Raw genomic sequence first — 23,524 nt, forward strand, 5'->3', positions numbered from 1 at the left:
GGCAGCATGTAGAGGTTGAACAGAAGGGGACCCAGGACTGACCCTTGGGGCACTCCACAGGTCAGGGTCATGTGGTCTGAGACACAGCTACCAATTTCAACAAAGTACTTCCTGTCTTCCAGATAGGACCTTAACCAGTTTAGGGCAGTGCCAGTGATGCCCACCCAGTCCTCTAGTCTCTGTAAGAGGATCCCATGATCGACAGTGTCAAAAGCAGCACTCAGATCTAACAGAATTAAGACTGAGGCTTTGCCCGTGTCAGTGTTCAGGCGGATGTCATTTGTCACCTTGACAAGAGCAGTCTCAGTGCTGTGATGAGGTCTAAAACCTGACTGAAAAACATCAAATGAGCTGTTGGTAAACAACCTTTTCAAGGACTTTGCCCCAAAATGGGCCGGTAATGACTCAGTACTGCAGCATCAAGACTGCTCTTGTTTAGGAGAGACTTTATGACCGCAGTTTTCAAAGACATTGGGAATGTTCCAGATTGAAGCGACATGTTGACTATGTGAGTGAATGGTGCTAACAAACTGTTCAGCACAGACTTTAGTCACTGAACACTAAAGTATATCACAAAACACGTATGGAATAAGCACTGATCATCAGCATCTGCTTTAGACCTGCTTTAGACCTGTTTTAGACCTGCTTTAGACCTGCTTTAGTCCTAGTCTGGTGCTACCTGGTTTAGTTCTAGTCTGGTGCTACCTGCTTTAGTCCTAGTTTGGTGCTACCTGGTTTAGTCCTATTCTGGTGCTACCTGCTTTAGTCCTAGTCTGGTGCTACCTGGTTTAGTTCTAGTCTGGTGCTACCTGGTCTGGTCCTAGTCTGGTACTACCTGCTTTAGTCCTAGTCTGGTGATACCTGGTTTAGTCCTAGTCTGGTGCTACCTGGTTTAGTCCTAGTCTGGTGCTACCTGCTTCAGTCCTAGTCTGGTGCTACCTGCTTTAGTCCTAGTCTGGTGCTACCTGGTTTAGTTCTATCCTGGTGCTACCTGGTCTGGTCCTAGTCTGGTACTACCTGGTTTAGTTCTAGTCTGGTGCTACCTGGTCTGGTCCTAGTCTGGTACTACCTGCTTTAGTCCTAGTCTGGTGATACCTGGTTTAGTCCTAGTCTGGTGCTACCTGCTTTAGTCCTAGTCTGGTGCCACCTGCTTTAGTCCTAGTCTGGTGCTACCTGCTTTAGTCCTAGTCTGGTGCTACCTGCTTTAGTCCTAGTCTGGTACTACCTGCTTCAGTCCTAGTCTGGTGCTACCTGCTTTAGTCCTTGTCTGGTGCTACCTGCTTTAGTCCTAGTCTGGTGCTACCTGCTTTAGTCCTAGTCTGGTGCTACCTGCTTCAGTCCTAGTCTGGTGCTACCTGCTTTAGTCCTTGTCTGGTGCTACCTGCTTTAGTCCTAGTCTGGTGCTACCTGCTTTAGTCCTAGTCTGGTGCTACCTGCTTCAGTCCTAGTCCACCTACGAACAGGAAGTGAGTTACAGGCGTTTCATGTCACTAAAGTACACGACAAAACATGTGTGGAATAAGCACTGATCGTCTGTATGAATGTGCCACGTGAATCGGAATGTTCTGGAGTGTCCACCACCTGCTTGAGTCCATGTTGAGATGTTTGCCATGGAAACAGCAGGTGATGCCATCAGGTCGTGTTATAGGTCACATCTGTGGAGAGGCGAATCCACTTCTATGTACGTATTTATTTATTTTTTCAATAAAACACGTCATCAAATACATTTAATTAAGTCACACTCACCCTCTTGCCCCTAAACAGGAACATGAACGCTCAGATTGAAGATAAACTCCTTAAAAAATGTCGTTTGAATCATTTTGTATTTTCTTGAGATTTTAGATAAACTAAACGGTTTATCTAGATAATCTAACCTTTGTAGCTGTGTTTGTTGATTACTTTATACACTTTATTTGTACACACTGTCCATCTAGAAGCTTTCAATTATAATATTTCTACTTTTTTTAGGGTTAAAAATCATGTCTTGTACTAGAAACAATTGTCTGACAAGTCAATTAAAAAAATAATGAAAGAAAATAAAAATCCCTGACAAGTTGACCATTAGTTACAGCCTAAATGAATAATGTAAAGCACTTTGAAGGCAAGTGTTTTGTTATATTAGGCCCTTTCTCACACTCTATCACTTCTGCATGCATAATTTAAAACAATAATGATAATTTGCAGGGCCTTCAGAACAATAACCTGGGCGTTTCAAGTTTGCTCGGCTAACAAACAAAGCGCGGCTAGCATCGCGGCGTTCAAGGCAGAACCTTGAGAGCGCGTCTCGCTTCAAAGTGAGCCGTGAACCAGTTCTGTTGAAAGCCCCAATGAACAATTTAGAGCTATTTAATATGATTTAAGCAAAAAGGATCGTGCAGTGATATGAGAACGAGTGAGTAATTCACGAGTGCCAAAGCGCGCGCCGGCATCCGCCATTAGTGCACCATCCGCGGCAATTAAAGCGGCCCAAAAACACCAGCCAACAATCTATTAGCAAATACATCTAGATTATATCAGCTTTTCAGGCTTTATCAAGGCCCTACTTTAATAAACTTTAATTACCAGCTGCATTTTTCACATTTGCAAGTTTTAATCCTAACGTTTACTTAATGCACTTTCCTTTTGGTTTGTGCTGTTGTGTCAAAAGTGCTTAACGTCACGGTGTTCAGTCCCGTATGTTCCCAAAATAAATGTCTCCGTAACGATAGTCAGATGATGTCAATCCAACAGAAACATGTCATTTAATGTGTATATGACAGTGTTTTTACAGTTTTCTAATGTTGACTTATGTGGTGTATTTAAACCTGTTGTACGTATAAATTATAGTTTTATACAAATCAAGCAGGTATTTGTGGAGAAAACGTAGAAAAATCAGTTGAAAATGACAGGAAGTGACATCACACGAGCGACTCTGATTCCAGTTCATGTAGAATTTACACAAACTAAACTACTTTTTGACATTCTAAACATGAATTCCACAAAATAAAGTCGCTCTCGTATATTCTGTATTTGTCAAATAAAAAAAGTGATATTGGATGACTTTTTGCCCAGTGTTTGCAGAATCACCTCCAAGTGTGATGTCATCAAAAACAAACAGGAAGTGAAATTATCAACCTTAGAAATGAGCCATTCTGTGATAACATTTGTATATTTTTTAGCAGCGTTTTAAATATTTTAGTCTTAACTGCATTTTAGTTCAACTTGTCATAGGCCCTTTCACTTTCAGAGATCATAGTTTGTGCAGGTTTAGCGCAGACGCCCCCTAACCAAAAGTTACATTGTGCACCTTTAATAATCCTAATAATGTAGATTGTTTGCATTGATCCCTCTCAGATGTAGCTCCGTCCCGGTGCAGGACTAAAACGTATCCGTGTTCATTTGAAAAGGGCTTTAGACACGTGTCATCCGCAGACGTGGACAAGCCCGGAGGAAGCCAATCATATCTCAGATGTCAGGCTCAATTAGTGTGAGCTTCTCGTTAGCTGGCGGCTGCAGGGAAATATCACGGAGCGCCGCAGTTTTGGATTTGGTGTGTGAACAAATTGCCTATTGATCCTGTTCCCCCCGTGCGGCCGGATCAGAAGTCCAGGGATCGAAACGGGTGTGTTTGTGTTTGTGTTTGTGTTTGTGTTTGTGTTTGTGTTTGTGTTTGTGTTTGTGTTTGTGTTTGTGTTTGTGTTTGTGTTTGTGTGTGTGTGTGTGTGTGTGTGTTTGTGGGTGTGGCCAATGACCTTGTAGCATAAACATCCACCACTGGCTCCTAAATCAGGCAAATAAACATGTTTTCCTCATCTGTTTTGTCACAATGGGAAGTATTCAGTTTTTTTAGATTTACTAGAGTCACTTTTTGGAGAACTTGTACTTTTCAGAGTAGTTTACTGACACCATACTTTTACTTGTACCGGAGTAATATTTAATTGAGGTGGTTTTTGCATTAATTCTTTGAAAATACTAGGATCTGTGCATTATTTTGTGACTTTTGTCTGTTTGATGACATTAACTCCTAAATCATAAATTATTTTGAATATGTAGTTTCTACATATTTAATTTCTCCAATCCCTTGTTTTACCGTATTTTCCGCACTATAAGGCGCACTTAAAAGCCTTTAATTTTCTCAAAAAACAACAGTGCGCCTTATAATCCAGTGCACCTTATGGATTAATTCTGGCTGTGCTTTACTGACCTTGAACCGATTTTGTGCTGTACATGTTTTGTTTGGCTTATGCACTTTATAATCCAGTGCGCCTTATAGTCCAGTGTGTGCATTATAGTCCAGTGTGCCTTATAGTCCAGTGCGCCTTATAGTCCAGTGCGCCTTATAGTCCAGTGCGCCTTATAGTCCAGTGTGTGCATTATAGTCCAGTGTGCCTTATAGTCCAGTGCGTGCCTTATAGTCCAGTGTGCCTTATAGTCCAGTGCGTGCCTTATAGTCCAGTGCGTGCCTTATAGTCCAGTGCGTGCCTTATAGTCCAGTGTGTGCCTTATAGTCCAGTGTGTGCCTTATAGTCCAGTGCGTGCCTTATAGTCCAGTGTGTGCCTTATAGTCCAGTGCGTGCCTTATAGTTCAGTGTGTGCCTTATAGTCCAGTGCGTGCCTTATAGTCCAGTGCGTGCCTTATAGTCCAGTGTATGCCTTATAGTCCAGTGCGTGCCTTATAGTCCAATGTGTGCCTTGTAGTCCAGTGCGTGCCTTATAGTCCAGTGTGTGCCATATAGTCCAGTGTGCCTTATAGTCCAGTGCGTGCCTTATAGTCCAGTGTGTGCCTTATAGTCCAGTGTGCCTTATAGTCCAGTGTGTGCCTTATAGTCCAGTGCGTGCCTTATAGTCCAGTGCGTGCCTTATAGTCCAGTGCGTGCCTTATAGTCCAGTGTGTGCCTTATAGTCCAGTGCGTGCCTTATAGTCCAGTGTGTGCCTTATAGTCCAGTGCACATTATAGTCCAGTCCAGTGCGCCTTATAGTGCGGTGCGCCTTATAGTCCGGTGCACCTTATAGTCCGGTGCACCTTATAGTCCAGTGCGCCTTATAGTGCGGAAAATACTATTAGAGTAATAATTACTCTGACTTGAGTAATTATTTGGACTACTACATTTGACTTTATTTGAGTAATATATTCAAGTACAAAAAAAGATAGGAGATGGGTAGATGGGTAGATGAATAGATGGATGGGTAAATAGGTAAATAGGTAGATAGGTAGATAGGTTGATTTGATACGTTGATACGTTGATAGGTTGATGGATAGATAGATAGGTAGATGGGTAGATGGATAGATAGATGGATAGATAGATGGGTAGATGGGTAGATGGTAGATGGGTAGATGGATAGATTGATAGATAGATGGGTAGATGGGTAGATGGATAGATAGATGGATAGATAGATGGGTAGATGGGTAGATGAATAGATAGATGGGTAGATGAATAGATGGATGGGTAGATGGGTAGATGAATAGATAGATGGGTAGATGGGTAGATGAATAGATGGATGGGTAGATGGGTAGATGAATAGATGGATGGGTAGATGGGTAGATGAATAGATGGATGGGTAGATGGGTAGATGAATAGATAGATGGGTAGATGGGTAGATGAATAGATGGATGGGTAGATGTGTAGATGGATAGATGGATAGATGGATAGATGGATAGATGGATAGATGGATAGATGGATAGATGGATAGATGGATAGATGTGTAGATGGATAGATGGATAGATGGATAGATGGATAGATGGATAGATGGGTAGATGGATAGATGGATAGATGGATAGATGGATAGATGGATAGATGGATAGATGGATAGTTGTCCCACCTGTGTGAGTTTGGTCTTGCCTCCTCCGTCGATGAACTGACAGCGCAGATCCACAGACTCATTGGGATACGCCTCTAGCTCCTCCTCCACTCGCACCTTCTGAGCCACAGCACCTGCAGGACAAACACAGTACTGCAGTTATACACCTGCTCGTACTCGCTACTTCAATGACACAGAATATGAGCGATATATCTGTGTTGACTTCCCGTATTATTATCGGGCATTATTGTTATTACACGCTCTCGCTTTGGCAACTTTAGTTTCAGGACGTAAAATATTGCATTACACATGAGTCTATTTAAAAAGCACACATGGCTTTCTATCTCTCAGGCGTTCCCTCATCAGGATTTGGTGTTAGCACTCCATCTCCTGGCAGCAGGGGTAATTACCATGTGGAAACAAACAAACAAAAGCTAGCTTGCTTAACTTCCCTCTTCTTCTTCTTTCCTGTCTCCTACTCTCCTTCCTCTTTTTTCCTGTCTCCTTCTCTCTCTCCTCCCTCTCCTCTTTCTCCTCCGTCTCTCCTGTCTCCTTCTCTCTCTCCTCTTTCTCCTGTCTCATTCTCTCTCTCCTTCTCTCTCTCCTCCCTCTCCTCCCTCTCCTCTGTCTCTCCAGTCTCATTCTCTCTCTCCTCCCTCTCCTCTTTCTCTCCTGTCTCCTTCTCTCCATCCTTCTCTCTCTCCTCCCTCTCCCCTTTTTCTCCTGTCTCCTTCTCTCCATCCTTCTCTCTCCCCTGTCTCTCCTGTCTCATTCTCTCTCTCCTTCTCGCTCTCCTCCCTCTCATCTGTCTTTCCTGTTTCCTTCTCGCTCTCCTCCCTCTCCTCTGTCTCTCCTGTCTCATTATCTCTCTCCTTCCTGCTCTCCTCCATCTCCTCTTTCTTTCTTTCATGTCTCTTTCTTCTCTCTCCTCCCTCGCCTCCCTCTCTCCCACCTTTAGCTGCACACTCCACAGTTCAAAAGCGCAGCAGGGCGACCAGGCACTCTCCCCCCAAAATCCACACAGATTTCCCAAAATAAAACTGATGCGGCAGAAAGTGCACGAGTTTCCTCCTTTCAACTGTAGCTGGTTTGTATGCGCGGCAGCAGGAAGGAGGAGTGAATATGCATTACCCCAAACATCACTTTAGGACGCACTTTTTAAATGTGTCTCTTTGTGGCGTCGTGTGAAGAATGGATCATTAAAAGCTCCTCGGTTGAAGGCGGCTGCCCCGAGTCTCACTGTGTTATTAAAGTCATCAGCGGCGCACAAAGACTTTATGAAAATCAAACACATCCATAACGTTTTAACTTTTGGTGTAAACGAGTTTGCAGAAATGTAGAAATATGGAAAAAGAAAACACAATGAGTTAGTAATGAGTTTCACACTTCAAGCCATTTGTTGAGTTCGGCGTCTTGAATTCACAATGTGTCAATGCGCAATTTATGGCTCTATCCACATGAAACGAAAACTGTCAAAAAGTCAAATCTAACTTTTCAACCACAAGAGCGATTGTTAGTTGCAATAATAATAGTAAGTGCGATTACTCCCACTTAAAACAAACGCCTTGGAACGCAGCTCCAACTCAGAGACGATCGATAAAATAATACATATTACAACTATGCTAATACACAAAAAACGCCATTAAATAATATGACAACATGCTGTTATTTAACATATTAGAGACGGTTGTATGAGCCCCGTGTTTAGCCAATGTTAGCATTAGCCGCGAGATGAATACACCGTGTTCTGGACCCAGTCGCTAACAAACAACAATCAACGTTTGTGCAGCGTCCGATTGGAGATAAGGAGAGTTATGGGCCCTTGTCCTCCAGCCGACATCGCAACATCTGTCACCATGGAAACAAGCAGGTAACACCAGCGGGACAAGTTACAGGTCAGATCAGCGGAGAAGTAAGCTCATAGTAAGAATGCATGTTGAGCAATAAGAAACAAGCTGCAAAAAATAGACACGTTTAATGCGACAGTGCGGAACATTCCAAGTAAAGCAATGACATCGTCCCCCAGGAAAGTGACACAGGGCAGCTTTAAGTTGTGATGCGACCACCAGCCACGGGACAAATGTTTTATTTAACATCACTTCAGCAGCGCCGTAAATATTTATGCGGAAGTCGAGCGCTCTACAAAATGTTTGCACAGCTTCAAGTGTTTCATTTACTCAGGGAAAGTAAGTAATGCACAAAATTCACTTTTTCTGTAGCATTGGGCGTTACAGTTCTTAAACACGACACTTCTTCCCATTCGAAATATATGGTATTTAGTTTCAAATTGTTAATCGCCGTGGCAACAGTCCTAATTTTTCATCATTCTCAAAGCAATAGATATTCAAGATTGCCATGACAACCCAGCCGCAACATGATTCAGTAGGATTTGGATCAGATTTGGGCTCTTGAGGGCGATCCCAGAATAAATACAATAAAGTAGATCCTTCTATTCAACCTCTAAGAAGAGTTTGTGACTTTACCATCAAGAAATGTACACTAAAGTCCTATAGGTTTACCACAATGTTGACACAAAATCTACCTTTCTCCATAAAGACAAGCAGGTGACACCACTAGGTCAAGTAACAGGTCAGATCTGTGGAGAATACATGTTTTTAAATGTATTCATTATAAAAAAACAGCAGTATAAATGAAAGTTTAAGTGTCCATTGTGGGACATTACAGGCAAAGCAAAGTCTGCATGTTGTGGTGGATTGCATCGGTCTGGACAATCAGGATGTCCAGTGGTCAATCAGGACGTTCATTGGTCGATCAGGACGTTCATTGGTCGATCAGGACGTTCAATGGCCGATCAGGACGTTCATTGGTCGATCAGGACGTTCATTGGTCGATCAGGACGTTCATTGGTCGATCAGGAGGTGCAGTGGTCGATCAGGACGTTCAGTGGTCGATCAGGACGTTCAGTGGTCGATCAGGAAGTTCAATGGTCGATCAGGACGTTCAGTGGTCGATCAGGAAGTTCAATGGTCGATCAGGACGTTCAGTGGTCGATCAGGACGTTCAATGGTCGATCGGGACGTTCAATGGTCGATCAGGACGTTCATTGGTCGATCGGGACGTTCATTAGTTGCTAATTGGTCGTAGTGTTACAACAATGGAATTTGCAGAGGAATTTAACTTTTGTTAAATCCAGAAAAGCACAGACTTATTTCCCTCCATAAATGAACACAATGCTTCTATGTGCACGTCATTCAAAAAACTAAATGGTCTGTATTTCTGCTAAAGCCGAGCCGCACTACATCTGTTTATTTTTGGTTCATTTGGGAGTTTCACCATTGGCTTCCTCCCAAACCACAATGCTGCGCTGTGATTGGTCCAGCCCACCACTGGTTGTTCAGGCCCAGTGACAATCAAATGCAACAGCAGAAGTATAAAAAGCAGGAGAATTCATCTTGCCAGTATCTTAGGACACTCCCTGAATACAGAACAAAAGAGACACAAGGAAGAAGAATAAAATCCATTCAATGTATTTCATTTTGAATCCTGGTATTGTAGATGGTTTAACATTTGCAAACACCAGCTTGTTCCTTGACATTTAGAGAACTTGTAGTTATTGTATGAGTAACAAAATCCTCCAAAAACGTCCGACAAATCATCAGAAAAGCCTTGTAAATCCCGTGTCCAGCTCACATATGCGCCAGTGTGACATGTGACATTTGGAAGTCCGTCTCCTCTCTCCATGTTCCTCCCTTTGACTTTCTCCCACACATAAAGCTTTCCTCGCTCCCTCTGGAGAGCTCCAGAACCCCCCGCTGACCCCATCACACACTGCAGGCACTCGGGCTGCTCCTCCGAACGGCCCCTGCACCCGCACAGATAACATTCTTACACCGAGTCGGGGCCCTCTCTGGTGGGACAGAGGAGATCAGCAGCCCCAGGTGGTAGAGGCGAGGAAGCTGCTTATGAGCGAGGCAGCGTGGACAATGGCTTACTCTGCAGCACAGTCGTGGAGGTGAATGGGCGAGCGCGGTTTGGGCTGGAGCATCGTGGAACAAGTCTCCGAGGACAGAGAGCGAGCGTTTGGGCAGCAGTACTTTGGAAAAGATATACAGAATATATACAGAATACACGTTCAAAATCTTCTGCTGATGACGACATGATAAAGCTGGAGCAAACAAGAGCAAACAAGATAGATATTTACTGGACATACGAGTTAGTTCTGGTTTAGACCTGGTTTAGCCCTGGTTTAGCCCTGCTTTAGTCCTAGTTTAGTACTGCATAGTAGTTTAGTCCTGGTTTGGACATAGATTAGTCTTGGTTTAGCTATTTTTTTAGTTCCATTTTAGTCCTGTTTTAGTTCTGGTTTAGTCCTGGTTTATTCCTGGTTTAGTCCGGGTTTAGTCCTGCATGGTTTAGTCCTGGTTTCCTGGTTTAGCTCTGTTTTAGTTCTGGTTTAGCCCTTGTTCAGTCGTGGTTTAGCCCTTGTTTAGTCCTGGTTTAGTCCTGCATGGTTTAGTCCTGGTTTAGTCTGATTTAGTCCTGAATTAGTCCTGGTTTAGTCCTAGTTTAGTCCTGCATTGTTTAGTCCTGGTTTAGTCTTGGTTCAGTCCTGGTTTAGCCCTGCATGGTTTAGTCCAGGTTCAGCCCGGTTTTAATCCTCTTTTTAGTCCTGCTTTGAACCTTTTCCTCTGGTTTAGTTCTGGTTTTGTCCTGGTTTTGTTCTGGTTTAGTCCTGGTTTAGTCCTGGTTTAGAGGTGGAACATTTACCAATCATCTTCATGCAGTTTGGAGAATGGGAGGAGCCACACTGGGACAATAATATCTACAGGCGTTTAATAAAAGACATTTGACTCAAAATATTGAGCGACTGACTTTGGTCACTTTACTTTGATATGACCGCAATCATGAAACCTGTTCCCATTGGTCCCAAGTCAATTCAGTTTGAAATAATACAATAAAGACTGCACTGGGTGGATAATATTGAGTTGAATCCACGGGTGACAGGCAGCGCTTGATGATGAGATAACGCGTCTGTCCTATGCACTCTGTAACAGGCTCTGGTGTTTGCATGTTCAGGCACATCAAAGAGCATAATTGTGTTTGTTAATTGAGAATCAAACTTGTCACTTGAAGCCTGAGGAGTCTGTCACAGTTAAACTAGTTCTGTGTCAGACTCGTGAAGGAGAAACACAATGTGACAGATTAAACCTCTCATGGGTTTGAAGGAATGAAAAGGCCAGAAGGGGTTACATTATAGAGATGAAAGGCTTTTTTAAACACCATTAAAGAGACAGGACTCCATAAATGTTCAGCGTTTAGGTTCTGAAGCCCTGGACCAAAAGACCTGGTCATAACCATAAACCCAACTAATTATGAAATATTGCATTTTACACAATACTTTTCATGGATAATCATGATGGTTTTTGAGATTATAATCCACAAATACAACAACAAAATCGATTCAACGATGTATATTGCGGCGTTCGGCCCGGACCCGCCTCGGCCCGGACCCGCCTCGGCCCGGACCCGCCTCGGCCCGGACCCGCCTCGGCCCGGACCCGCCTCGGCCCGGACCCGCCTCGGCCCGGACCCGCCTCGGCCTGGACCCGCCTCGGTCTGGACCCGCCCCACTTGTCTATGTCCTTATGAGCCTCTTTACATGCTCGGGTCCTGTCTCGCCATTGGACGATCTGTTTCCTGTCACGCCCACACCCAGGTGCCGGTTGGGGCGGCTCGGACTCAGTGTCTAGTTCTGACCTAATGGACGTATTCTGTGATACTGAGATACTGAGATACTGAGATAGAGATTCATACTGTGATGATGTGATTCATACTGTTATACTGATATACTAAGATACTGAGGTATAGAGATACATACTGTGATACTGAGATACTGTGATTCATACCGTTCTGAGTGAGAGACACTAGAAGTCCATGGTTTTGTCCTTTGATTTTGTCTTCTTTTTTGTTGTAGTGGTGTTTGTTTATTGTTTTGTAAACTATGAATGTTATAATATACCAACTTCTATCATGTATTAAACCACTTCATTAACGTTCTACATCTTGGTTGTGTTGCCGTTCCTTTTCCCTCGCCGAGCCGGGTTTGTAACACTACAGTGTATATTATATATACATGACATAAACTGGACAAAGTCATAGTATAAGCAGAAACAGAAAATGTGCCACATTTGTTTAGAAATGATAACAGGCTTTGTGATGCCTTGAAAATATAAATATATAACCAAACAGAAGACAACGCTGCTTCATTTCTTCATGTACTGCGTCTGAGTTACTTTGGATCAGTTCAAGTACAAGCCTCTGCTGTTCTTCTGCACATGTAGGAGCCGGGACATGATGTTTGACTCATAACACACATGTATAAGTCACGCATGATTCTGACGGGCAGAAACACTCAGAATTCTTTAGCGTCTGCACAGAACAAGAGGCTGATTAATCACTGCAGCTGTAACGCTTTTAATCAACATTAGCATTAGCACGCGAGCCACAGCAAGCCTCCCAGAATGCTCCAGTTTACTCGGGACATATCATTTGTTTGTGTCTACGGTCATACCCATGTGCAATACTGACTTAACCATGTGGAATACTGACTTAACCATGTGCAATACCAACTTAACCATGTGCAGTACTGACTTAACCATGTGTAATACTGACTTAATCATGTGCAATACTGACTTAACCATGTGCAATTACTGTCATACTCATACGCAATACTGTCATATTCATGTGCAATACTCATATGCAATAATGTCATTCATGTGCATATCTGGTGTAAATAAGAGTGTTTACTTTGCCACTATTATCAGTATTATTTTGTCTTATGTTAGCTTATTTTTATTATATTTTATCTTTACATTTTTTCCCTCTATTCCTTATTAAGAATATGAAAGGTTTTGTCTATAGGAGTTTTGTTGTTTGTTGTTTGAGTTTTTCTATTAAGAGTGTTTTTTTAAAGGTTCCTAAAAGTTATCTGTTCTTTTCTTCTGTATCTACTTACGTTGCAACACCGCAATTTCCCCATGCGTGGACAAATAAAGGCTTCTCTTATCTTGTCTGAATACAAGTTGGAAAAGTCCCCAAAAGCTCAGCGCTAAAGCCAAGGTCAATGTAGGTCAAGCAATTTCCCTAAAAGAAGACAAAATTCACAAGCTCGAAAATGCAACGAAAATGAAAAAAAAAAGGATGACGCGGAAATTTCAACCAAAGTAAAAAGAATGTGCCATCAAACGAATGTAATTACAGCGTTACGTGAAATACAGCTGTTGTGTTAATAATCAGTAGTTTGTGTTCGAGTCATTTTCCCATTGCCAAACGGAGGTTAATCAAAATCTTTGCCGTTTGCTTGAATTAATCTCCCTCATCTTTATTTTGCTCGTCTTCTGCACAAGCTCAAATTAATTAGAGCTCATTCATCACGACTGCCATTTTCCACAAACAACAAACCCACCACGGCGCACAGGGCGATGAATCAAAGATGGCTCCTCCGCGGTCAATAGTCTCTCTTTTGTGATCGTTCGGGGAAGAAAGGAGGAAATGAAAGACCAAAAGGAAGGAAGGAGGACAAGAAAGGAGATACGTCGAGCACAGAGAGGGGCGGAAATGTGGTCAAAAGAGCCCGAAAGTGAGACGCATGAAAAGTGCCGCTAAAAGTAACACCACGGAACCAGGAAGTGCGGTAAAAATAAACTGATTAAAAATTCAGAGCTGCCGGGAAGAGTGGCGAACGAAAAGATGCAAGGAGAAAAGGGACATAAATGTGTCTGGATTTATATTTCTTCCCTATTTGTCTTTTCTAATCTGAAAGTGAAGGTTGTGGAAAAGTTTATTATGAAAAAAAAAAGACATACCGTATTTTCTGGACTATAAGTTGCACCTTTTTTCATAGTTTTGGCCGGGGTACGACTTATACTTATATTTTTACTTATATACTTTTACTCCGGAGCGACTTATGATATTGTTTGTAATTTTCACACTTGCAACCGCATTTCATACTCCTGTGCGACTTATATATTTTTTTTCTTCTCTATTATGCATTTTTTGGCTGGTGCGACTTATACTCCAGTGCGACTTATACTCCAGTGCGACTTATATATGTTTTTTTTTTTCTTCTCTATTATGCATTTTTTGGCTGGTGCGACTTATCCTCTGGTGCGACTTATCCTCTGGTGCGACTTATACTCGGGTGCGACTTATACTCCAGTGCGACTTATACGTGTTTTTTTCTTCTCTATTGTGCATTTTTTGGCTGGTGCGACTTATAGTCCAATGCGACTTATACATGTTTTTTTTCTTCTCTATTATACATTTTTGGGCTGGTGCGACTTATACTCCGGTGCGACTTATACTCCGGTGCGACTTATACTCCGGTGCGACTTATACTCCGGTGCGACTTATACTCCGGAAAATACGGTACAACATTTTTTACCGTAAACTACAAAACAAAATAAAAGACACACGCCAGAAGTCCAAAAACATAATCCAATCGCTCCATAAGTCCTTCTGCTTTCTTCAACATGGCGCTGTAAGTAATGATAATGAAAAGAGCACCATGTGACCTTTCTGGTGTCGGGTCATCCAGCTGCTGGTCTCTGGACGGCCACACTAAAGCGTATCCATGGAGACAAGGTATAGTTTACTGCCAAGTTCAATGCCATTTTGTGGAACGTTCGAGGTGAAGCAACAACATCCCCCCAAAAAAAACATAATTCATATTTCGTGCAGCAGCTGATTGTCGTTGTTCTGAGCGAGCGACGATTGGTTATGGAGTCTCCGTTTGTTTACAGTAGCAACTAGATCCAAAATGGCCGCAAATGGTCGGCGAATGGATCTCGAATCTGGCGTGAAAGTCAAGTCCAGAAAACAACGTCTGGTCCTCTTTACACTGATCCTTTTGTGACGCTTTATTTGAGACGTTTGGATGAACCATTAGCTCCACTTCACGTCCTACGTCAAAGCGCGTCCGTCCGAACAGCTCCTTTAACGCTCCCTCGTCGCCGCGAGCGCTGAACATCTCCCAAACCCTCAGGCAACCCCGCAATTTACATCGTTTTACACTTAACCCCGGCTGTTTTTCCGCGATCGTCAAAAAAGTCCCCGTCGCCTATAATCACCCGACGGACACGATAATATCCTTCCCCCGTGACGCCTTTCCAGCTCCAGACGTTTCCGCCGTCTGCTAAATTGCTCGGAGCGCTTTTGGTCCGACCCCAATCTCTCCACCTCTCCGTTATTAACCCGCCACGAGTTACAATCCGCTCGCCCCGTTTCTCTCGCCGTCACCGCTATGTAAATGGGCAAATCGAATGAGCGGTGGCGGCGGACGGAATGGCCGGCTCTCGCTGCTTAAACCCCGCGACATGAATCACACTTAATTGACATTTAGAGGCTTTTGGCATTTGCCCGTTTGCGTGAGGCGGTCCCGCGACGTCGACGGGGGGGCACGGCGGGGGCGGAGCGCATTAACGCCCGTGCGATGGGGGGGCGAGGGGGGAGGGGCCGAGGGGCCGGGCACTGGAGAGCACGGCGACACATCTGAGGCTGGTTTGGACGGGTTTGGATGTCTTTATTAAAGGACGCGGCGGGGAGGATTAGCGAGTTCACCGTCGGGCCCCTCGTGCAGGCGGCGTGAGGCCAAAGTGTGGCCCCGTGTCTATTACCGAGCCGCTTTAGATATAATATGACTGTTTACAATGGACGCTTAGGCCCCGCACTGACTCTGAAGAGGAACTTTGACAGAGATTGAACTGTCCCAGAACGCTGCCGCAAAATGGTTCTGACAAAACAGGGCTGGCATGGTTCTTTATGGTTCTTTATGGTTCTTTATGGTAAAACACACTGTAGATGGACTGAAGCCACTGTAGAAGACACCTCTGTGCGATCAAACTCTTCTGTATTTGTGAAGAAGTTTAAAGTGCTCCTCTAATGCACTGGCGCTGTGGGATTTAATGTCATTTAATATTCAACTAGTTTAGTTTAGTAACTGTTACGATCATTGTTGAAAAGAAACGTCACAATATCACAATTGTTACTTAATCTTTCATTGTTATTATCTTGAAGAAAAAAAAAAAGAAAAAAAATGGAAAATAATATAAAACGTATTTTCTGGACAATAAGTCCCACTTTTTTCATAGTTTTGGCCGGGGTGCCACTTATACTTATACTTATATACTTATACTCCGGAGGGAGTTATATGTGATATTATTTGTTATTTTCACACTTGCAACTACATTTCATACTGCAGTGCGACTTATATATGTGTTTTTCTTCTCTATTGTGCATTTTTTGGCTTAATCCTTCATTGTCGTTCATACTTTACTGTTCCAAAAGCATGTGCTGTATTAAATAACACGTTCTGAATGTGAAAGTAACACTTCTGTGGCATAACTAGCTTCTTAAAGAGCACATTTTAATCCTCTGATTTGAGAACAGATTGAATTGAAATAACCTCGTCAAACACAGTCCCAATGGTTTGACCTGAACAATCGCAATCATCGATTTAACTAATAACCTTGACCTCCCTCTCCGTGATATTTAACGACGAAAGAAGAAGAAGAAGAAGAAGAAGAAGAATGACAAAAGCCTTGCTGTTGGTGCAGTAACAGTTCCAGTTATTTAATCCAAAGTCCACGAGGCGAGACAGAGACAATAGTGAGATCGTAAATGTGAGAATGTGGGTTAATAACTGTGGAGGATAAAACTAGAAACAAGAGGAAATGATTCAAATTAAACTCTGATTCAACTTTGGAACATGCCATAATTATAGTAATTGAAGGTCTTTGGAGAAAAAAATGATAGTGCTACGTCATAGTTTCCTCCACACAATTTAAAATATAGTGTTTTTGTGATTTAGAAGAGTCTTTTACGCCATAAGATTGAGGAAAACAACATTACATCGATAGTAAGAGGGCGAACACTGCATCCTCCACGTTCATGTGCGAGGCTGATTCTGTTGAGTGCTCCGCATGTTTGTAATAATTAAGCTCAAACCATAAAAGTGGTTGTCATTAGATGTAAAGGTCCTGGAACTGCCCAAACCGCTCACGTCTGGCGGCGTAATCGCTGGGACGTTCCGCTTCACTCGTCCATAAAAGAATCCTCCACGTGTGTGTCATCTGGACCTGCAGCTCGGGCTTCACCGTGTGGGGCAAGCGCGGGGTCAAATACGGAGGAAGCGCCGTCGCCGAGGGTAACCGGCGACGCCAACGACGACTAACTGACAGCTAACGACGACGGGGGACGAAATAAGGATTAAAAAAGCTTAAGAGATTCCGTTTAAGAATGTTTGGATGGGGCTTTTGCCGGTGACATTTCCAGAGCGTTCCGTGTGGAGAGGAATACATTTGAAACATTAATGAGGTGGGCGGGTCCCGGTGACTAAGAGCTAAAGGTCAGAGGGCGGTGCGCAGCGGAGACGATGAATTAATAATGGTTTTGAGACGTCGATTTCCCCCCGAACAGAGCGTTTTGCGTCACGTCTAAAGACACAGCTTTTTGTCATTTGACACGTAGTTTCTTCTCATGTTTTATTCCGTGGACCTTTCGGCTGTTGGGAAGAGCGAAATGCATGTTTAAGCCATTGATTTTTAGTGAATTTAAACTCAAAACCTAAGTAAAGTTCTTCAGATCAACTTAAAAAAATAAAAATGTATATTGGCTGTTTCTGGTTCTGTTGTATATGAATGCTATTTCTTATGATAGATTAATAATAAATCCAGTGTGGTGTTTTTATCATAATCATGTGTGGACACAATCACACACATAAATACTGTATGTTACTGTAAATGAACAGGAATATTTTGAATAGTCATTTATCTTGTTAATTTATAGTATTATTTCTTGAAATCTAAACTTGTTGCTTTGGATTAGAGCTGCATGGTATTTGAAGTTATTGCAATATATGATTTCCACACAATCATTTCATTTATATTAAAATGTGGCCATGTACTAGTCATGTAGTGAAACAATCAATTAAAAAAAACAATTTTTTTACCGTATTTTCCGGACTATACTATACTTATATTTATACTTATATACTTATACTTATACTCCGGAGCGACTTATATGTGATATTATTTGTGATTTTCACACATGCAACCGCATATGTTTTTTTCTTCTCTATTATGCATTTTTTGGTGCAACTTATACTCCGGAAAATACAGTAAAGATAATAATGATAGCAATAATATTAATGATAACAATAACAACAACAACAACAACAGACAAAACTGAGACTAAATCAAGGACCATCACGACCACAAATCACCTTTTTATTTTGACAGTTTTTAATATAAAAAACTCAAAAAGCAGAACATTATTGTCGAGAGAAGAAGAAAAAAACATCTTGAGAAATGTAAAAGTCCCGTTCGATCCAAAGTCTGCCCAGTCCAGTCACTGTTTACGCCCTAAAAACAGACTTCTGTGTTTAGTTTAGCCATTACGGACCTGTTCATCGATGATTTCATATTCGTGTCTGATCATCGCTTGCGTTCTCATCGACACTCACAACGCTCAGTTCTCGATTAACCCGGCGACATCTCGTGCAGACGTGCGTTCATCACCAGCCTCATTTGTGCGTGCGCCTCGTCATTAGCGGCCGATTGCGCGGTTAGAGCGAGCGATGACTGTTCGCGGCTCCCATAGGCTTTCATGTGTCACGCTCATCGCAGCCATTTAACAGGTCAACGGGCCCCCCAAAGTGGAAGGGGGAGGGGTTTCGGAGCCACGCGTCGAGTTGAACGGCCACGATTGGTGAAAAAAAAAGAGGGGGAAAATGGCCTCTCACGGTTCATTTGTATCACGGGCTGCAGACTGGGAGCTGCATTACCACTAATTGGCATTTGACAGCTCATAACGATGGCATTTCGTGTTGGTTTTTCATTAGCGGGACCGCCATAAAGCAGCGCGTTTGAGCGGAGGCAGAGGGAAGGCTGCGCGGAGCGAGCCACATCTGGACGCTTTTAGCACAAAGATACAATTACGGCTACAAAATCACTCCAAATTGAAAAGCGCCCGCAAAACCGAAGCGCTGAGCGGCGGAATCGTTCTCCGAAATGTGCCGCCGTGGGAGGTTTGTCGGTTCAAAAGGCGTTAAATTATCCGAAAGCTTTTGTATTCAAATTCAGCCCGGGTTCAGAGCGCCGTGTTGTTCTGACTCACAATCGGGTTTAATTTAAGTGGGCGCGCGTTCAAACGGAGTCGTCGTTCAGCTGAGCCTCGTATGCAGCGCTAACCGAGGATTTGTGACGCATTAACACCAAATGTTATACTTTTTACATTTACCATATTTTCCGGACTATAAATCGCACCGGAGTATAAGTCGCACCAGCCCAAAAATGCATAATAAAGAAGAAAAAAACATATATAAGTCGCACTGGAGTATAAGTCTCATTTTTTGGGGAGATTTATTTGATGAAATCCAAGACCAAGAACAGACATTTCATCTTGAAATGCAGTTTAAAATAATAACAGATGAGAGAACATGGTGAATAGGTGTACGTGTGCTAACGCTAACACCTTCAGCTACATGAGGCACAGACAGAACTGTGGTAAGTGTCTGGTATGTTAACGTAACATATGAACAGTTATTCAGATAACTATAGCATAAAGAACATGCTAACAAGTTTACCAAAGCATCAGTTTTACCCCAAATCACTAAATCCACTGAATTCTTCTTCCTCTGTGTCACTTCTAAACAACTCCACAAACTCCAGAGGTAGAGGAAGTGCAGATTCTTCTTCTGCGTCGCTTAGAGCCCAGAGAGTGCCCTCTTGTGGTTGTCAGTGTGAAAATAACAAATAGTATCACATATACGTTGCTCTGGAGTATAAGTCGCACTCCGACTAAAACTATGACAAAAGGTGCGACTTATAGTCCAGAAAATACGGTAAATACTTCGTGAGCCAGTTGACAGAAGAATAAACCTACAGACGCATGTTTAACTCAAAATCCATCGTCTCCTTAATGAGAGGTTTAAGCGACACATTTATATAGCACGTTAGCGAGCTCCTGCGGCTGTCGTCACGCTCTCCCAGCATGCACCACTGCACGCCCCATGGCAGCGAGTTCACGGTGAATACTTAGTATTCCGACTTTATCGGCGTTCAGAAACTGTGGATTATGTTTTGTGCGTCGGGATTTACAAACGAGCGAGGGCAGAAGAAGGACAGAACCTTTGACCAGATTTACAAAGCTCCGGATCGGCTCTGCGGACTGTCGCGCCTCACGGTAACTGAGCCGTGCATGCGTTTCTGCATTTATTCAGGGAACGATTTAACCAGCATTTCAACACTATTTCAAATCGTTATTAGGTTGAGTATCGGCAGTTATATTCATTCATTCTGAATCTATTAATTAAGACGGAGAGAGAATAGTTTGAAGAGGAAAAACGATCACAAACGCTTCAAAAACGTTGCTAATTTAAACCGTTTAATACAATCACAGCCTAAAGTGAAACTGATTATTTCCGGGTGTTTATTACAGTGACACGAGTGAATTTCCCTCTGTCATTTACGGCAGCGTCACATTAGTTAGATGTGTTTTTCACCATTTTATCACCACCAAATCATTATTATTAAAAAATATCAGTGAATGTTATGAAGTATTGGCCTTTTATTACACTATATTTCTCACACAAAAACACTTTCTGATCATATTAGAGTGTGGAATCTGAATTTGCAGATTTAGGATGCAATCTACACAATCCAAACTCCAGGAAAAGGCTGCTAATGTTGAATCTGATTATAATTTAAGATGCATTGCTATTTACGGCTTAATTAAGGACAAACATTTCAGGCTCGTGGCTGTTCATTACTGCAGTTTGTTTCTTCCCTGTCGTAAAAATGTCCTCAGCAGATGTGGTCCTGTGGAGCAGCGGCTCTACGGCTCAAAGCCCTCGAGGTTTTCACTTCAAACGTACCTCAAAACGAGCTCGTTCTTTAATCATACTTATAATAATGGGACTTTTTCACATGACATTTTTAAGTTTTATTCTTTTCAATGAACTGAAACTCCGACTCAAACCTGCAAATGAATGAGAAATGTCTTGCCCAAGGACACAACGACAGTATTCAGCTGATGAAGCCGGGATGGGACCACCAGCTCTTCATCAACAAACGACTAAAGACATTTATAGATGAAAAAACAGAAATTGTTTTAAATTAGTCACTATTGTTTACATTAGACTAGTCAAGCCGTTATTTCTATTGTACTTTTCAAACACATTATCAAAAAAACAAAGGCCTAAACATCGTGACTTAAGGCTTCTAGACAGAATATATTTATGAATAAACTGTATAATTGATGTGAATCAGAAATAGTTTATTATTTTTTGTCAATTTTATGCATTAACGTTGCTGTTTTTATTCTTTTTGTGTGTGTTTAGAGTCTGCATAGTCTCGATAACGATTACAATGATCAAAATACAACACATTATTATTAGTATTGTTTAATAGTTATAGACTAGGCATTATTAGTTCATTAATTGTTGCAGTCAAACTAAAAGCTGGATCAAAACTGCTCGATTTCAAAGCCAATATCACACAGGAAATACACAACATAAGCCTCACGATTAGAGAACAATTGAGCTCAAATAGAAGCTGAACTCGGCCTCAGAGTCAGCGCTGTGAGAAATCAACTTTAGCCACACAATTAGCCGCAGAGCTTTATTCAGAACGTTCTCAGAGTGGATCTCGCGAAGCCAAAGGATCGACTTAATCGTTTGTATTCGGCGGAGGACGAGCGCGGCGCCGGAGTGACTGACCGCCTCTCTCCGATTAGCCACGGCTCTTAAAGCGTGTGATAGCAGAGCCCAGCGCTAGCTCCCGTCAATAACGCGGAGAAACGCTTAAGGTTCCCGCGCAGAGACGCACACTTAGCATTCTGCGCGGTTAGCATGTGGAGCGGGGAGATAAACGATCCGTGTGATTAGATACAGGATTTCAGACTTTGAATGTGCGGCTTTAACGACGTCGCACCAGAACGAAGGAGGTGGAATTATAAAAGGATGCACCACATGTTTTCAGGGACGTGGCATTGCAAAGATGAAGTGATCAAGATCATAGTCGTAATAATCAATGTTTAACTGCAAAACGTCTGGTCTGAATTGTTCTCTGCTGTCAACGCGCCGCCCAAGAGTGTAGTACTGTGTTCTGTGGAGTACTGTGTTCTGTGGAGTACTGTGTTCTGTGTAGTACTGTGTTCTGTGGAGTACTGTGTTCTGTGTAGTACTGTGTTCTGTGTAGTACTGTTTTTTGTGTAGTACTGTGTTCTGTGGAGTACTGTGTTCTGTGTAGTACTGTGTTCTGTGTAGTACTGTGTTCTGTGTAGTACTGTTTTTTGTGTAGTACTGTGTTCTGTGTAGTACTGTGTTCTGTGGAGTACTGTGTTCTGTGTAGTACTGCGTTCTGTGGAGTACTGTGTTCTGTGTAGTACTGTGTTCTGTGTAGTACTGTGTTCTGTGTAGTACTGTTTTTTGTGTAGTACTGTGTTCTGTGGAGTACTGTGTTCTGTGGAGTACTGTGTTGTGTAGTACAGCGTTGCAGTATGTATTATGTATGTGTGGTATTGTTGAGGGAGTTTCTAGCAGAGAACAACAGAATGTGAGGAAGTTTAAGAGGCTGTCAGGAGCCACAGGTGAAAACTGAGCATTGATCACCTCAGATTGAAGGACCAGGTGCAGGACCCTCCACCAGACCCTCCACCAGGTGCAGGACTCTCCACCAGACCCTCCACCAGGTGCAGGACCCTCCACCAGACCCTCCACCGGGTGCACGACCCTCCACCGGGTGCACGACCCTCCACCGGGTGCGGGACCCTCCACCGGGTGCACGACCCTCCACCGGGTGCGGGACCCTCCACCGGGTGCGGGACCTTCAACCGGGTGCGGGACCCTCCACCGGGTGTGGGACCCTCCACCGGGTGCTCGACCCTCCACCAGGTGCAGGACCCTCCACCAGACCCTCCACCAGGTGCTGGACTCTCCACCAGACCCTCCACCAGGTGCAGGACCCTCCACCAGACCCTCCACCGGGTGCGGGACCCTCCACCGGGTGCGGGACCTTCAACCGGGTGTGGGACCCTCCACCGGGTGTGGGACCCTCCACCGGGTGCTCGACCCTCCACCAGGTGCAGGACCCTCCACCAGACCCTCCACCAGGTGCAGGACCCTCCACCAGACCCTCCACCGGGTGCACGACCCTCCACCGGGTGCACGACCCTCCACCGGGTGCGGGACCTTCAACCGGGTGTGGGACCCTCCACCGGGTGCGGGACCCTCCACCGGGTGCGGGACCTTCAACCGGGTGTGGGACCCTCCACCGGGTGTGGGACCCTCCACCGGGTGTGGGACCCTCCACCGGGTGCTCGACCCTCCACCGGGTGTGGGACCTTCCACCGGGTGCACGACCCTCCACCGGGTGTGGGACCCTCCACCGGGTGTGGGACCCTCCACCAGGTGCAGGACCCTCCACCAGAAAAGCTTCATCGAGCATCTAGTTCCACAGACCTCTTACGGTGCATCATGAGTTGTGGCGATACTGAAAAAGAGATCTCTTCTCAAAACCAATTGTTTTCTCTTTTTAAGAATTGGTTTTCAGTCTGACGGCTTTTTGACAGGACATTCATCATGGGAAAGGGGGAGAGAGGGGGAATAGACAGTCGGCAAACATCGAGGGCGTGACTAAAAACCCACATCTGTCCAAATGAGGTCCATGACTGCTCCAAGAGTAAAGCACATGTGCATCTGCTTCCACAGCCTGGATTTCTAATGAT

General features: G+C 43.6%; 1 protein-coding gene across 1 annotated transcript in view; it reads right to left on the bottom strand.

Annotated features, from left to right (window-relative positions):
* Positions 1-23,524, bottom strand: part of pvrl2l (PVR cell adhesion molecule related 2 like) — a 196,607-nt gene that overhangs the window by 106,615 nt on the left and 66,468 nt on the right. The window contains exon 3 of the mRNA XM_072447238.1: positions 5,801-5,913. Coding sequence (XP_072303339.1) covers positions 5,801-5,913 — 113 coding nt within the window. The remainder of the gene's footprint in view (positions 1-5,800; positions 5,914-23,524) is intronic.

The sequence above is a fragment of the Eucyclogobius newberryi genome, unplaced genomic scaffold (genome assembly GCF_026437365.1).
Source record: "Eucyclogobius newberryi isolate DKJ021-1_F unplaced genomic scaffold, fEucNew1.0.hap1 SCAF_16, whole genome shotgun sequence".
In the NCBI taxonomy this organism is placed as follows: Eukaryota; Metazoa; Chordata; class Actinopteri; order Gobiiformes; family Gobiidae; genus Eucyclogobius; species Eucyclogobius newberryi.